Source organism: Phaethon aethereus (assembly GCF_964289735.1).
Source record: "Phaethon aethereus genome assembly, chromosome: 2".
Classification (NCBI taxonomy): domain Eukaryota; kingdom Metazoa; phylum Chordata; class Aves; order Phaethontiformes; family Phaethontidae; genus Phaethon; species Phaethon aethereus.
In genome coordinates, this window is record NC_138582.1 from 122,996,083 (window position 1) to 123,012,128 (window position 16,046).

At 43.4% G+C, this 16,046-nt stretch overlaps 1 protein-coding gene across 2 annotated transcripts in view; it reads right to left on the reverse strand.

The window, feature by feature from the left end:
- FYCO1 (FYVE and coiled-coil domain autophagy adaptor 1) overlaps window positions 1–1,552 on the reverse strand; it is a gene marked incomplete at both ends in the record, with an annotated part of 38,501 nt that extends 36,949 nt beyond the window's left edge. For both annotated transcript variants that reach the window (XM_081996701.1, XM_081996700.1), the window contains one exon: window positions 1,498–1,552. In XM_081996701.1, the coding sequence (XP_081852827.1) occupies window positions 1,498–1,552 (55 nt within the window). The remainder of the gene's footprint in view (window positions 1–1,497) is intronic.
- Between the last annotated feature and the right edge of the window lie 14,494 nt (window positions 1,553–16,046).

The window sequence follows — 16,046 nt, forward strand, 5'->3', positions numbered from 1 at the left end:
CAAAATGGTTAACTAATGCAAGAGATATATAGCACTGAATCCATAAACAACTAAATAAATGGGTTTTCTGCCTGGACATTATGCATGTATATTAATTTTCTTTCAGTCCAACTGTCTTAACAATGGTGCAAAAAACTTATTGATATGCTTGCAATTTAACACCACCTATAAAAAAGTTATGTCAATCTGTTATACCAACTACTTCTTCTTAAAAAGAGCAAAACCTCCTTCTGACACTTAGCAAAAACTGGTAACAAACAATTGCTAACTGGTTCTTCAGCAGAGAAAAGAAAAATAACATTTTACTGTCTCGTGTGTGCATTAAGGTATTGCCACAGGACAAACAGAATTCTGATTGGAAAGAACAAAGCATGTAATCTGCTAAAGGGGATCAGCAACACAAGAACAGTCGTTCAGTCAGCACATTTATCTTCTCCATGCTTTATTCAGGAAGGTTCAACTTGTGCTGGTTACAAAACACAAATGGGAAAAATAATTTACATAAAAATAAGCATATAGCAACTCCTCTTTCCTAAAACCTACACTCGTAGTGTGTGAGGAAATCTCAAGTCAAAGCAAACCGTGCTGTCTCCCTGGACACTCTGGTCCCAAAAGGCTGTACTTCTCAGCATCAGAAATTACTGATTTTGAGCTTCCTTTCCACTTGGTTTTGTACTTCTTTCAGGTGTCTTAGTGAGCCTTAGCTCCTAGTCCCACTCGATTCCCTTTGCAAATTAAAATTTCTTCTTGTTATCAGGCACATAGATCTCCTTTTTATGTTACAGGAAGATCTAAATTCCCAGCTTTGGTGTGTATCACACCTTATATGTCATTTAATAAAAATTAAAAGAAAAAATATCTGGATCTTGATATAGGCAGCTGATTAGGACAGAGACAGAGCAGGCCAATTTTGCCTGCAACAGAGCTGTGGAAAATGAGGTTGGCTAGGGCTAGTGGAAGACAAACCAGGTGCACAGAAAGCATGTTCCGCTGCAACAAGAACAGCAGATCCAATTCTCCAGCACTCTTCTTCTGGATGACCATCCCCAGTTTGGTGTGGCTTCCTGTTTTTTTTCCCTTTCTACATTAGCAGCAACTCCACACCAGCTTCCCATGAGGGAGGGTCTAAAAACGAGGCCTTCTCCTTATCTCACATGAAGTCTTGTAACGGCATAGCTCCATTCATGCCAACAAAATCCTAGCTCACGCCACACACCCTACGTGACAGTTTTTTTTAATTGTAAAACTTATTTCTCATCTTCTATATTTAAATTTGCAGGATTAAAGAATTTACGGTCTTGCAGAAGGTACAGCACTTCTCTCACAAAAAAAAACAGTCACATCTCTATGGAGCATGTCACACACCTTGAACTATGTTGCTACAATTGCTGCATAAAAGTATTACACAACTGAAAACACAACTCCAGCTCTCCATTATCGAAAACATGGAGGACACAGTCCAGCCTACAGAATGAATCTGTCAGCATAGCACTGTACCTTGCAAGTCTCTGATAATCCGCTGCAGCTGGCTTTCGCCACTAGTTGCTGCCATCTTGAAAACCAAAGGAGCTTCCCTTCTGGGCTGTTAACCTTTTCATCCATCTAGATAAAAATAGCAGAGTTCATATCCTTGACGACCATTGGGCTGATGAACTTTATTCTTCTCTGTGAAACCTGCAATTCTGTAGAAGTAAAAAGTAAAATTTAAGTCTTTATCATCTCAAATGAGCAGGAGAGGTGCTTTAGCATTTTAGATCCTGTTTAGTAATAAATTCCCATAAGGCCAACACTTTTCCAGGAACCTTCTTTATATTTCCTTCTAGATTTCACTTTCAATTTCAGTTATTTCTTCAGTTATATCTTTCAAAACTACTGAGCAAGTCTCAGAGAGCAATTTTTTCTTGCTGGAGTTACAACACAGTCTTACAGCCCAGCTCAGGCTGGCATTTTGTGCCACTCATCTTGTGACCCTGAGGGAGGTTCTGATGACATGGGACTTCCCCTCCCAAAAACCTCTGCCAGATCTTCTCTACAGGCTGCAGATACAATGACTTTTCCATTTCAGGGAGACTTTCAAGGCACGGAATAGGCACAGGCCAAGGAGTCAAAAAATGATGCATGCTTGATTCTTTGGCATTGGAGCATATTTTCAAAGCATAAAAGCTTCTGAAAGATTTAGTACTGGACACAGGTTTTAGCAGAAGAAACATCTCTCATCCCCTCCTCAGAACCCACTGTTCCCAATACATGTAAGAAGACACCACTTTATTTTAAGCTCTGTTACAGCATCCCTGGCTGGATAAATATACCTTGCACCAGCTCCTTCACTTAGAGCAATAAGTGAGTTATATCTAGCACTCGTAGAAAATCTTTCCTTATTTAAAATTAATGAATTAAAATTAATTAAAAGACTCAAACACTTTACTAAAACAACCATGCCGGGAGACCCAAACTTTCAAACACTAACCTGGGAACAATCATTAAAAAAACCCACACAGAAACTGCATAGGTAATTTGCTAAGCATCCTGTTCAAAGGTTGTTCAGAATTCTGCCTGCAATGGTACAGCCAACTCTTCAAGCAAGCACTACACCCAAAGTACTGAATCATTTGAAAATTTGCAGTTACGCTTTGTGTTTTTGTTATCATTCAAGCTGAACTAGAATGAAATTAAGTTGTAATTAAAATCTTACAAACTTTTGAAATACAAATGTGATTATGCCAAATGATTATATCTCCTTTCTCTTTTCTTTCTTTCACTCCCAAAATAACTAAATTGGCATGGCTGAAGTAGGTGTCTGAATGAATCGAATGGACTATCCTTCTACCCTATGTATCAAAGTATCGTTTGGAAATGGTCATGATGTGATCCCATATTCTTTTCTTTTTGAAACAAAGCAAACCTTAACAAAGCCATAGAGACAGAAACATGGTAAGTATAAAGAAAAGGCTGAAACTAGGCTTACTAGTGCATTTCTCTTAGTATCTGTGTTTTGTTACCTGATAGTTTCCATTCCCATATTTTGATCATTACATTATGACACAACTGTAATGTGGACCATGTGCTGTCTGGGGAAGGGCCTTGACCTGCAAAATCCTCACCGCAACTGTGCTGCTTCAGAGAGAGAAGGCCAGCACAGCATAGACTGGCCAACCTTTTGTGGTGCCAAACACAATTTTTTACCCTAAATCAACAATATCACATACTCAAGATTCCTATGTTCATTCTACTGAGTGATCATATAAAGTACCACACTTCCTGGCAACTTGCTGAGTTTGGGTACCAATGCAAAAAAGCAAGAATAACAAACCCAGTGAGTCAACGTTTCCTCTTCTAAGCACGCACAGTAATATCAGCCATTTCTGTTCAGCTTAGCAGCTGTTACAGAAAGGAGCATAAGTGAGAAGCCTGTGCAATGTGGGCAATGGCAAGCCAAAACGTGTGGCCAAACCAAATGCTCTTCCTCACACAATGGGGGAAAAGAGCAAGGGCCAACAAGGGGATCCTGCCCATCCTTCCCAAAGGCCAGAACAAGCTCCAATTCAAGACTCCAGAGGCACAAAGACTATGTCAGAGGCATGCCAGGGGAACAGTGAACAGGCCAGCTGCAGGCATGTACAGAGAGCCTGGAAGAGACAGCAGTTGGGAGTTGAGCACTTATTTTGCAACAGCCAGAGTGCGGCAGGACACGGAGCATCCTGTGGCAGACAGGCACAGCACGGGACATCGTCAAGTGCTAATTGCTGGCAGACAGTCCAAGCAGAAATTTACTGGGGGAGGATTAAGGCCGTTTAGAGTTGCTGCAGCCCCACCAGGACTGCCTGAGTTAGTGTGTTTGCCCAGAAGTCACAGAGAAATGACTACTGTGTGCACAACAGTTCAGGGGCACAGCGCAAGGGAAGGCAGTGTGGTCCCAATGGGCTGACCCTGTTGAGCCAAAGCAACCCAAGACATGCATCTTTATTCCTGTCAGGATCTCCTAGGCAGAATATGGGAACCCTGAACAGAGACCACAACTCAGCTGGAGGCATGTAGCTGCACAGCCCACTTCTTCCTTTCTGTCTCCACCCAGTCACTTCTTTCCTCAGTACAGGGAACAAGGTCTCAAAGTTTCGCCCTTCTTTGCATCAGCTCACACCCATGAGACATGCATTTACTTCCTTCCCTTCCCAGAGGTGAAGGGGATCTTTCAACCTGGGCTACTGCACAAGAAGAATGTGCTGAAACTTTTTCTACCTGCCGTCTCCTCTGCAAAATGGGGAGACAGGTACTTCTCCCCTCTGTAGTCCTTCTAGAGGTGTTCTTAGAAAATACAATCCATCCCACAGAAGGGTGAAGACCTCCCACTTCCTATGACAAAGAAAACTGACAATGTACCTTAACTGTTTCCCAAGGTTTCAAAATAGGAAGAGCTTCTGTAAACACCTGATCTAGTCCTTCCTGATCACAGAACATTTTTCCCAGGATTGTTTAGAGCACAACCATATTCCTCCAGCATTTGCTATCCTATTATGTACGTGTGTAAATATCTGCTATGTGAGAACAGCATGATACACGTGTCAGACACGAGTGACCTGCTTTGGGTCAAAAGCTTTTTAGGTGATGTATTGTTACCTCTTACATAATAGCATGTGTCTATGGCTGATGGCATGAACTTGCACAAAACTGCAGAGCTGCAATGGCATCAGTGCAGTTACACGAAGGACCTGGCACGGAGTATGGCAGAGGAGGCAAGACACAGCATGCCATCAGTCCCTCCTCGCACTCTTGGGCCATGCCTGCCGATGTCTGAAGGTGGCTGCTCCCTCTCCTGCTGGTATAAGTAGTAGTGTGGGGGTGACAATCTTCTTTACAGAGGAGGGTATCCTGGAGATTAAAGAAAGCAGCAGAAAGGTAACAGCCCACTTACAGAAAGAGAAAAGATTACCTGAAGGGGAATGAGACACATACAAAACAGTAAACAAAATGTAATGACTGTAACTAAATTGGTTAGTAGGGTAGCTACAATGACATATTTTTAATATGATTTCATAAAATTCCTCTTTGTGTTACTGTAGGCATGTCTGCATCTCCAGGAGCTACATTGCTTTTAAATTCATTAGTCAATTTTGGCCAACTTTGACCAAAGTTTGCACCTTTCTGTGGGATGGATTATGTCTTCTAAGAACACCTCTGGAAGGGCTACAGAGGGGACAGGTACCTTTCTCCCCATTTTGCAGAGGAAAAAGCAGGTAGAAGAAGTTTCAGCACATTCTTCTTGTGCAGAAGGTAAAGGTCTTCAAAATATTACACTCTTCCATGTGCAATCAGAACAGGAAGCTGGGAGGAAAACCATGAGTAGAGTTTCTCTTCATTGATTAAAAGGCTGCAGTGAGGCCTCTGTTACACCCTCGTATCAGAGAATCCACTCCCCACCCAAGTGCATTTTCAGCGTACACTAAGAGCAGACCTCACATTGCAGACTTGGTGTAATTCAGTTAAAAAGTAAATCGGATCTGCAAGACAAATTAATTGGAAACCAAGGTCCACTACTTTCTACTGCTTACAGAAATATTTCACATTAACATAACTACTCTGGTCTAGCCATTCCAAACAAGGGCACCTCATCACATGGCCCCCACTAGTATCACAAGAGCTTTAATTATGTGGAGCCCACAATTCTGTACCTGTTCTAACACTCTATATGAAACAAAACAGGCAAGTGAGGACACTGGGCCAAATCCCACATTCATGAGTCACAACAACATTAACTGTGTTACGCCCTTGTGTAATGTGAACATGATTTGTCCCATAAAAGCAGATACTGACTGATAACTGCAAAGCACACTTTTGGAAAATGTGGAAAAAACGACCTACCTGGTCACACAGTTGGCTACAAGACATACTGACAAAAGAACACTGAACGCAAACCTCATGGCAAAGATGAAGGAAGAACTGGGAAAAGGAAGTCTCTACCTCTCAGGACCATAACACCACTGATTTAGTTAAATAATTTCATTCCAGTAATTGTCTGGAAAAAGTACTTTGTACTTTGTTGTTGCAGGAAACATAGAGTTCCAGTGGAATTTACTGTAGCTGTGCTGATTGATAGCTTTTCTCATTTTGTACCATGTAGGTACATAAAGCTGCACATCCATAAAGCTAAAGAACTGTTTGCTGGAAACAGGGGCTGAGGTGAAGTGCAAAAAAGGCAGTGTGACTCTTCTGTCATGCTTCTACTGGGCAACTCAACTCTTTGTGCTTTTAACACTGCATATAAAGATATGTGACTAATAAAAAGACACACGGGACTACATTAAACAGGATGATTAAAAACAAAAGGCAGGCACAGCCTGAATGTCAGCTAAGGTTTCCATTCGGAGCTTGGTTCCATTCCGAGAAGTGAAATTTTGTTACTAAATTAATCTTCCCCCTTCATTTTCTACACCAATAAACCTTCACATTCCAATTACAAAAATACATTTTTGGCGGATTTTTTTTTATTTCTACCCTGCAAACCTATGCTGGATTTCGCGCATGCGCATACACACAAACCTTGTTTTGGAGTGTTCGGGCGTACAAACATTTAGTAATAAAACATATCTTGGCAGAAAAAATGTGTCCAGAAAAACAAATTCACAGAGTATCATAGCATAGCAGAGTGATTAGATGAAGTGCATAAAAACATTCACATATTTTGCAAATGCCTGGCAGAAAAGTAGCATGTTTATACTTCGGGACTCCTTAGAGTAAAACCCTTTTATGGGGAGGCCCTTGCACTCTAAGGATATTTGCATTTTACAGCATAAGAACACAAACTAATGACATTCACAAAATACTGCTTGCATCCCTAGCCTGACAGGACAGACTGACACAAAAGAATCAGTAAAGTTTTGTACAATTTTTGTGCAAACTTCCTTATTCGATGGACAACTGGCCTGCATTCCCCCCTATTCCTTGTATTTGCAAACTGTTATTAGAAAAAGATCAAAACTGAGCAACAGATACAAGTATAGAAGTGGCACAAAAAGAACTCCATGAGATAAAGCTAATTTTTAACCCTGAGTGGGGAAAGTTGGCAACCCTAACAACTCTTTTTAATGCTGCACCTAGCTGAATTGGACCTCCACTCTAAGACCTGATTTAAAACCCCTTTAAAACATTATGGTGAACTTCTCCAAACAGGACAGATGCATTAGATCAGGGACACGGTTTCCTGATTTGGAGAATACAGTGCTTTGTCTCCGATATTCCTCACATCAGTAACTGTTGAACAACATGAACTCAAATGACCACTTTCCGCAAACAACACCACAGGGGTGAGCTTGTACGTATCTCACAAAGACAACCCTGTCTCAGTCCTGCCTCATGACGAAAGAAGTTGCCTGTTTGAGGAAGCAGTCAGTTCACAAGGAGAAGAGTGCTCTGCTGGTAACAGGAATTGCATTAGTATCGCTTCTAACAAACTCATCTGCCCTTTTTCCTTAGGACACGCCAGACCTTGCCCCATGTCAGGAATGCTACACTGTGTTTACCAACATCTATGAATTAACCTAAGTCTCCCAGAGACTTGCTTCTTCTCAGCTGCTCCCATCCTACTTCACTCTCCCTGGGGAAAAGTACCCCTGCTGCCTCAATGCCTATATGGTAGCTTGAAAAGATAGGTTTCATTCAAAAGTTAAAAGGGTTTTTTCCCCCTTCACACTCTTATTCTTCCAAGCCCCATGTCCCTATGTACCCTCCTTGCCACAAAACCTGCTCTTCCTCTCCATAACTCACCTAACTATTTAAATCTCTTACATGTTCTTCAAGCCAGGCACATGACGCTCAGATGCTACTCTGAGGAGCACCACATAGATACCTACAGAAATAGAAACACTAGAGGACTTTCAACTGCAAAGGAGCATTGGTGATGCATGACACTCAACTCGCTCATTGTACGAGCTTGGAATTTTCCAAAAACCTCCTATTTTTTGGGTCTCCAGAGTTGCTCTCTGAGAAATAGAAGCCATGTTAAATTTCTCAGCGATCTCAGCCTGACTAACATATCTTAGCCACCTCTGAGACTTTGGGAGAGTTAAAAGCAAGAACCATTACATCCTAACTCTGAATGGGGCACTTCCCTTAGCAGGATTTTTTTACCTTCTTATCTACCGTTCCACACTGTCCCTCCAAGCCGAGGTTTCAGAAGTACTTGAAAAGGCTGCCTCCAACTAATGGTTTTGGAAAGTTTGGCAGGTGGGTGTTGAGACTTGCTCATGTGTTCTCCATCTGTCCTCCAGCCAGCCAAGAGCAGCAGTAGCTCCCTGGGGCAACTCCTGGCCTATATGTAGCTCCCAGTGAACTACCAACAAGCAACACTGAAAATTACAGGTTTTGGTCATGCACACGTAGATCAAGTAGGAGTTGAGGTGAGCACGTTAAGCAAAAACCACACTGAGACAACCCAAACTGACAGGCCACTGAGTGAATCATGCTACCCCAGAGCCAACAGCAAAAATTCTTGTTTTCTTTCCTCTGTAGCAGGAAGCATAGAGTATTTCCTCTCTCCCGCTTTTCTCATGGGTTTTCCAGTGAAGGTCACCATTTTGGGGGGAAAAGGAAATTTCAGAGTTACAAACACCAAAGACTTATATAAGCCTTCGGAAGAGAGGCGTGTATGAGACTGCCAGTGTTGAGCCGGTTGGGAACAGACAGGGTCACAGATGACGGAGGCTTGGCACAAGCCCAGTTATTCAGGGATATCCTGATCCAACCTGTTCACTTCCAAAACCTAAGTTGGCTTACAGCAGTAGCAAGACCTTTCCTGTGCCCATCCTCCTTCCCAGCAGTAAATTAAATGTCATGGTGGACATACACAGGGGTTAACTGTTTACAGATATTTTTGCTGAGATCACTGTACCATCAGCAACCACAGAATAATGTGATGGACAAAACTATTAAATCAAAGGGAAGGGTGTACGAGCCAAAGCCCTGTGCAGCAACAGTCTCTCAGCACTATTCCAAGCGCTGAGATTTAGATGCTGTACATAAAAGGTTCTGCTCCTTTTCCCAGTGTTACTAAATGTAAAGCTTTCTTCTGAATACATGTGGGCAAAATATTTAAAATTACTATTATTATGGTATTTTTAGACACAAACAACCACCACTCCCTGGACAAACTGGAATTACTACAGAAAAATATGAAAAAGAAACAAACTAGATACAAGCTGCTAAAAAAAGTTTCTTTGTATTGGCAAAACCAAACAGAAACAAAACCACAGTAACATAAATAAAAAATAACAATGTGTATAAAAATACTTAGGGTTCTTACAGTTCCCTTCAGTTTAATGATCTCAACAACATCTAAAAAGTACTAGAAGGGTTCAGTGTCCATTGAAAAACGGGCAACTGTTAATTTTTAAATATGATTAACTAAGGAAAACAAACAACAATCCAATTAAAAAAAAAATTCAGCACTATTTTTCCTTGAGCCCATTAAACAGTTTCTGCAATGTTACACACACTTTTCTTTAAATTTTGAATAATTTTCTCTCCCTAGTCATTCCATTAAGTCTTGATCCCCCACCAACCAAGTCTTAGCAGACCCTGGCCTCCAGGATGTCAGTATGAATTCCTATTCCTTTTATGCAACCCTCTAGCAGTGGGGAGAGGGACTGCAAATATAATACACCCTTTCACTGTTGTCAGGTGGTGTACATAAGAGGCTCCTTTCTACATGAAAATCAGGCTCCATAACTAACTAACTGGCTCTGCAGAAGAAGTAGTGAAACCATGTTCACAACAAATGCTGTCAAATATATATACTACAACAAGAAGAGCAAAATTGACTATCACTTGTTTTCCACCATACTATCATAGATACAACTTTTAAACTGCAGTGCAGTCTTCTAAATGTGAATGTTTGGAAACATTGTTTGGAACATCTGGAACATTTTTTAAATGCATGCACTCCCATGAGGATCATTGGAAGACTTCAGGAAACTGTCTTGTACACAATAATATCTGGAAAACATAAAGTGCACTATTGCAAGACAGTTTATCTCTTCTGCTGTGTGTCCTGCAACATCGTGTCAGAACCGAAAACAAGAAAAACACCAACAGAAAACATGTCACCGTGTTGCTGACAAGACAAGAGTCCATGTTTTACCCTGAAAGTTTAATCCCAGTCTGCCTCCACAGGCACTGAAGTCAGAGCTGGATAAAAGCAAACACCCACTTTCACTCTTCAGCAGTAAAGAGACAAAGACCTGGTACTCCTCACTCTTTGTTTACGCTTGAAAAGTAACTTACTTTCAAGTGAAAGGCTGAACCAGGAGCATGACACCAACAGCTGACCAACCCCATATGCCAAGCAAACCTTTGCACAGGCAAATATCAGCAGGAGGCTGGGTGCAATGACCCAGGCAGAAAACACCAGGGCCCTGAGCTCCTCAACAGCCAGCTGCAGCAGCAATGAATACACCAGCCTCCAAAGCACGGCACAGACCCTCCACAGCCCGACTCACCACCGCAGGACCTCTGCTTGAGAAGAATCCAGAGCCCAAAGGCAGCGAACGACCATTTTCACTAAAGCTTTGCTTTTTTTTTTTCCTCGCCCCTTGCTCGCTCTGGATTACCGGGATCAACGTAAGCAGGAGGAGGGCTGGCTGCAAACCTGGCATCTGCTCTGGAGACAGACCCACCGCCCTGCGTGCCAGCAAAACCCTCCCTGTCCATCCGCCGGAGATTTGCCGACACAAGGGCAAGCGGGATTAGGGCCGCGGCAAATATTTGCCTGTCAGCACTTCATAGTGGGTGAGGGCACGGACACCGGCGGGTATTTGGTTTCTAGCAGGGCCCCGGGTGACTCTGCTCCTCCTGCAGCTTCTGTGACCGGTGGGGAGGACTCAGGGAGGTGGATGACAGAAAAGAAAACAGAGGGTAGCATTTATGTCGGCCTAAAATCATCGCTTGCCATATGGAAACGATGACACCTAAGGTGACTGGGCCTGGATGCTGGCTGCCGTCCGCCTAGGCGTTGGCCCCGAGGAACGGGGAGCTGCGGGGAGCCCCAGCTGCTCCCCGCAGCTCCCCGTCCCTCAGGGCCAGCGCCTAGGCGGACACTGGCCACCATCCAGACCACCCAGGGCCTGTGTGTACGGAGCCGGTCACCCCACCGCGGGTTGAGGTGACCCTGCCGAGTTCGCAATCACCCCACCACGAGGCCGAGACAGGCTTCCCCCAAGGCCGCCCCGGTGCTGAGGGGCCGCGGCGCAGATCTCTTCCCCCCCTACCCGTCCCCGGCTGGGCTCCTCCCCTCGGAGCCGAGCTCCGGAGCGGCAACAAGTGGAAGCCGCTGAAGTTACTTCCCCCCCTCCCTCTCCCCGGCAGCCGCCGCCTCTTCCCCGCCACCCTCCGCGCTCCCTCAGCGGGGTGTGAGGGGGGAGTCGCCCGTTACCTGCTCAGCCGCCGCCATGTCGCGGAGAGACGGCCCGGGGTGAGGCTCCGGCGCCGTTCGCCGCTCCCCGCCGACTACAACTCCCGTGAGGCCGCTGGAGGTGCCTCCCCACCCCCGGGGCGGTGGCTGGGTGCGCGGCTATGGGCGCCCGGCCGTGGCGGTCCGCTCAGCGGGGCGCGGAGGGCCTGGCCGAGCGGGGAGGCAGGGGGGGAGCACCGTGGTGACAACAGAGCTGAAAAATGGATTTGCGGGAGAAATCGCCGCTTTCCCTTACCGCTGGTGTGTGTGTGTTTCTGGTACACTCGAGCAAGGTTGCCTGTCAAGAAGTGCAACTTTCTAATATAGTACCGACTGACACTTTCAGGACATTTCAGTAAGGTGTTTGTTTGTTTGTTTTTGTTTATATCCATCAGTTCATCAAGTTCTTTGCACAGACAACTGAAGTGAATATGACAGTCAGGCGCGATAAATGCAGTACACAGCAGATTTCCCCCTTCTGCCTGCGTCGGTTGACGAAAGGAAAATCCTCTTCCCACGGCTGAAAGACGTAGGTAGGGATTAATAAAGGCCACGTACGGTAAGAGACGGGGAGAAAGAAGGTATGAAACTGGAACAAGAGGTCGCTTCCTAAGGCAGGGTGCAGGGAGGCACACAGGGCATAGGGTTCCTAATACTCCCACACCATCTCCCAGCTGCAACCAGGCTCCTTCTACAAGCAAGCTATTACCACTCTTCAGATTTTAACCCTTCCATAAGGCATATGAAAGGACATTTCTTTCACCGTGTCTGAAATAGGCAACACTGTTCTTGTATTTGAAGTGTACTTGAAAACTAAGTTCCTTTGCTTTGTTTCCACATTGCCTTGGTAAATAAATGATTTTAAATGAAACTTGTGAGTAAATGGTTTGTCATGACTTCTTGCCACAATGCTTGTGGCTATATTAGTGTCATAAACTTCAGCTTGGGCAGCCATAAGATCAAAGCATCGTATTTTCAAGACTCTGAGGAAATGCGTGTAATGTGTAGTCACTGACATGTCTCCATCATCCTCATTTTTTCATCCTTAACTTAAGGATGACTGAGTGACCTTAAGTTTTCGTGAATAATCTTCACCTAATGTATGGTTTTGAATAGCTCAAAAGCATTTTAATGCCCTCAGAAGTGCAGGTTATGGGGCTAAGCATGATGTGGGCACATGACTCGTGAAACACAATGGGATGTCTTACGTAGTTCGGAAGCAGCCTTCAGGCTGACTTCTCTTGGCATGCTTTGCTGCGTCATGCAGTACAGGGCCAGGAGCATCTGCTGAAACAAATGTTTGTTTTCCATGGATCTGTAGACAACTGTGTGTCTTCTGAAAGCAGCCTCAGGGTCATCAGTTGCAAATAATGATAAACCACATCCTAGATAATTTCACTGCAATGGAGGGGTTTTTATATATTTTCAAAAAGTTCTTGTGCAGTTTTACTTCTCACTCAAAAATAATTTTGAGTTATTAGAAGGACTCCCTCCTCCTAATTGCGTAGTGACAAGCTACTTTCAGAAATATTTAATTAGACATTAATTATTGAATTATTGCCTGTTTATATAGACATCAATTTCTTCAGAGAAAAACATGCTGTTTCCAACTATGTCTATTGATGACCAACACTTCTGTAGAATTTTTTATATTTTTCATTTCTTAGCAACAAAAGAGGTTCAAGATTTTTGCTTTTTGGAAGGTGCTCTAGGAAAAAAAAATGCATTATCTGTTCCATTTGTGTTGCTTTTCTTTATTTTTATGCTGATAAAATTTATTGGTTAACTTCTTCATAAACTATGATAAGCTGGGTGGGAATTATTGTCAATTTTACTAGCCCAGGAAAGGCAATGTCAGTCATCCCAGCAAAAGGAACGCCTTTGTTGGGAAAAATCTTTTCACTAGTTGATGGAATGTTACCCTTGTGATCGTAAATATATTCCATAGAGGTACCCAACTCGATTAACTAAAACTTCTAAGTTGCTACTTAACATATATTAAGGATCATTAAAGGATCATGCTGTATTCTTTAGGTTCTGTTCCATATGGCTAAAATGTAGGCCAAGATAAATATTTAAGAGCTGAAATCAGCTTCTGACATCAGTGCTGGCTGCAGTTCTTTTAGAGTGATTCTGAAAACAGAATTTGAATGTGGCTTGGTTTGGGGTTGTTTGGGTCTTTTGCATTTTGGTGGCGTTGGAAGCCACTTCTGTACAAAGCTTGCAAATAAATACAGAATCCTTTAGTTTTAATTGTGATGCATAAATGTGCTCTGTTTTCTGCGGGAAGAGTTTCCTCCATTCAGGCAAGTCAGTTTACATTCACACTGTCTGGCTTGTCATAAAGTAAAATTATACACTGTCATCAATCACCTCATGCTGAGAACACTTTGGTGCCTCAATGACTAGAGCAGGTCTTTACTAAACCCTCTTAACTGACTGGTCTCTATCAAAAAACAGAAAAAATGTCTCCTGTGGCAGTCAGATTCTGCAGATGTTTCATAGTGGTCTCTGAGTACGTGTCCATAGGACGCGTTCTTTCCATGTGTCTGACATTATTGTTACATGTGCTACATATTGTCATTTAATTTTTTAGAGAGTGATTTGATGTTTTATAATAACTGGGGAGGGTTTTGCTTCTACTAGGCACTTGAGGTATTTTATGAGAGTAGCAAACTCCCGGTTTCCCTGGTCACCCTCAGTGGATTAACATACCATTGTAGCTAAACTGAACAACAGGCTGCTGTTCATCACCAGAGACTTTCTGTGGCTGTGGGGAGAAAGCTTTGGAAGCACTTTTTGCATTTGTTTGCATTCTGTTTTGAATAGTTGGACAAATAATTGTCAGTAGGTATAAAGCTGGAAGCAGGCAACATAAAAAGAACCAGCAAAGCTCTGGAAAACCTCTAGAAGCAAACTCAGCATTTTAGACAAGGTGGCTGAGAGGCTTGGAGGAGTATTCTGCTTGTATCAGGACAGCTTCTGAGACTGACTGCCACCTGAGCAGGTCAGGGTTAGGAGCTACAGCTGCTCAGAACTGGCTGCATTTCACTCCTGTGTGGACAAAGTAGGTACTAGGATTTTGAGCTGATTTGGTGCTGGTTCAACTGAACCAGCAATGACATGGGAGAGCCAGGACACAGGCTCTGAACTGTGTGGTTTAAATGAACCAGAGTCTTTTGTATACATATAGATGTGTGGCACATGGATAAAGAGCGTACTAAGGCTTTGGAGATTAAGAGCTGGTTAAGATGGCTGTAAGGATATCACATCAAGAAACAGAACCTGACCTCAAAAAGCAGCATTGTTCAGAGGAATGAAAAAAACTAAAAAATATTTCTGATTTGATATCTCAGCAGTTCCTGAATATGAAGAGAGTACTCCACTCCCTGCTCACTCTTTCTCTGTCATTCTCAGTTATTTGCTTCACTCCAGCCAGGATTTTCAGTCTTACACTGCTCTTCTGATTTAAAACTGAAGATACACATATATGCAGAACATTTACAGAGCCTAAAACTTCTGTCCAAAAATGTCCACGATCTCTCAGAAGGGGCTGGCTTCCCTTCAGACTTCTCCCTTGCGAGTGGTACCTATTGAACCTTTGCAATAAAACATACTGGTCCCATACATGGCAGGAATTTCTGGTTTACATCTCCATGAAAGAATCTTTCCAGGAACTGTATTCCTTGCCATTTCCGTATCTACATACAGAAGCAAAATGAGACCTTTTTAAGTAACACCGTTTTTTTAACACGCATAATTTCAACTAGGGATCACTTCCATGCCATGTTCATTGCACAGGTCAGTGAAGGCTTTGGACATCAAAACCTCACTTTTTAGTTTTGAGTTTCATGTTCAGTTCTCTTAGAGGACTGTGTTCTTCAGGCTGAATTCTGCTCTAAAACAAACTTTTGGCATCATTTGCTTGGTTTAATCTTGCTCCAGCAACAAATCATAAAAATCATTGAGTAGTTTAGATTTGAAGGGACCTCTGGAGGTCTCTACTCCAAACCACTGCTCAAAGCAGGTTTAATCACATGAGGTTGCTCAAAGTCCAGCCAACTCTCGAACCACATCTCTGAGTCCCCGTTCCAGTATCTGACTACCCTTGTAAAAAACCAAGTACTTATGCCTAATTGGAATACCCTATGTCCCAGCTTGCATCTGTTGCTTCTCGCCCTACTGTTGTGCACCTCTGAGAAGAGTCTGTCTTCATCTTCTCTGTATCCTCCACTCAGGTAGTTGCAGATGCAGTCTGCTCTCCCCTGAGCCTTCTCTTCTTAAAGCCATGTGAATCCAGCTCCCTCAGCCTCTCCCCATCCATGTTCTCCAACCCCTGACTGGCTTGAAGACTTCCGCTGCACTGCCGCCAGTATGTCCATGACTTCCATGTTACTGAGGAGCTCAAAATTGGAAACCTCTATTCCACATGCAGCCTCACAAGTGCCAAATAGATCACTTCTCTGGACCTGCAGGCTGCACACTTGGTAACACAGCCCACAATATGGTTGGTCTCCTTTGCTGTGAGTGTGCTTGCTCCCTTATGTTCAAGACCTCCAGATCCTTCTCTGCAGAGCCCCTTCCCAAGCAGCTGCCTACCCCCCCAACC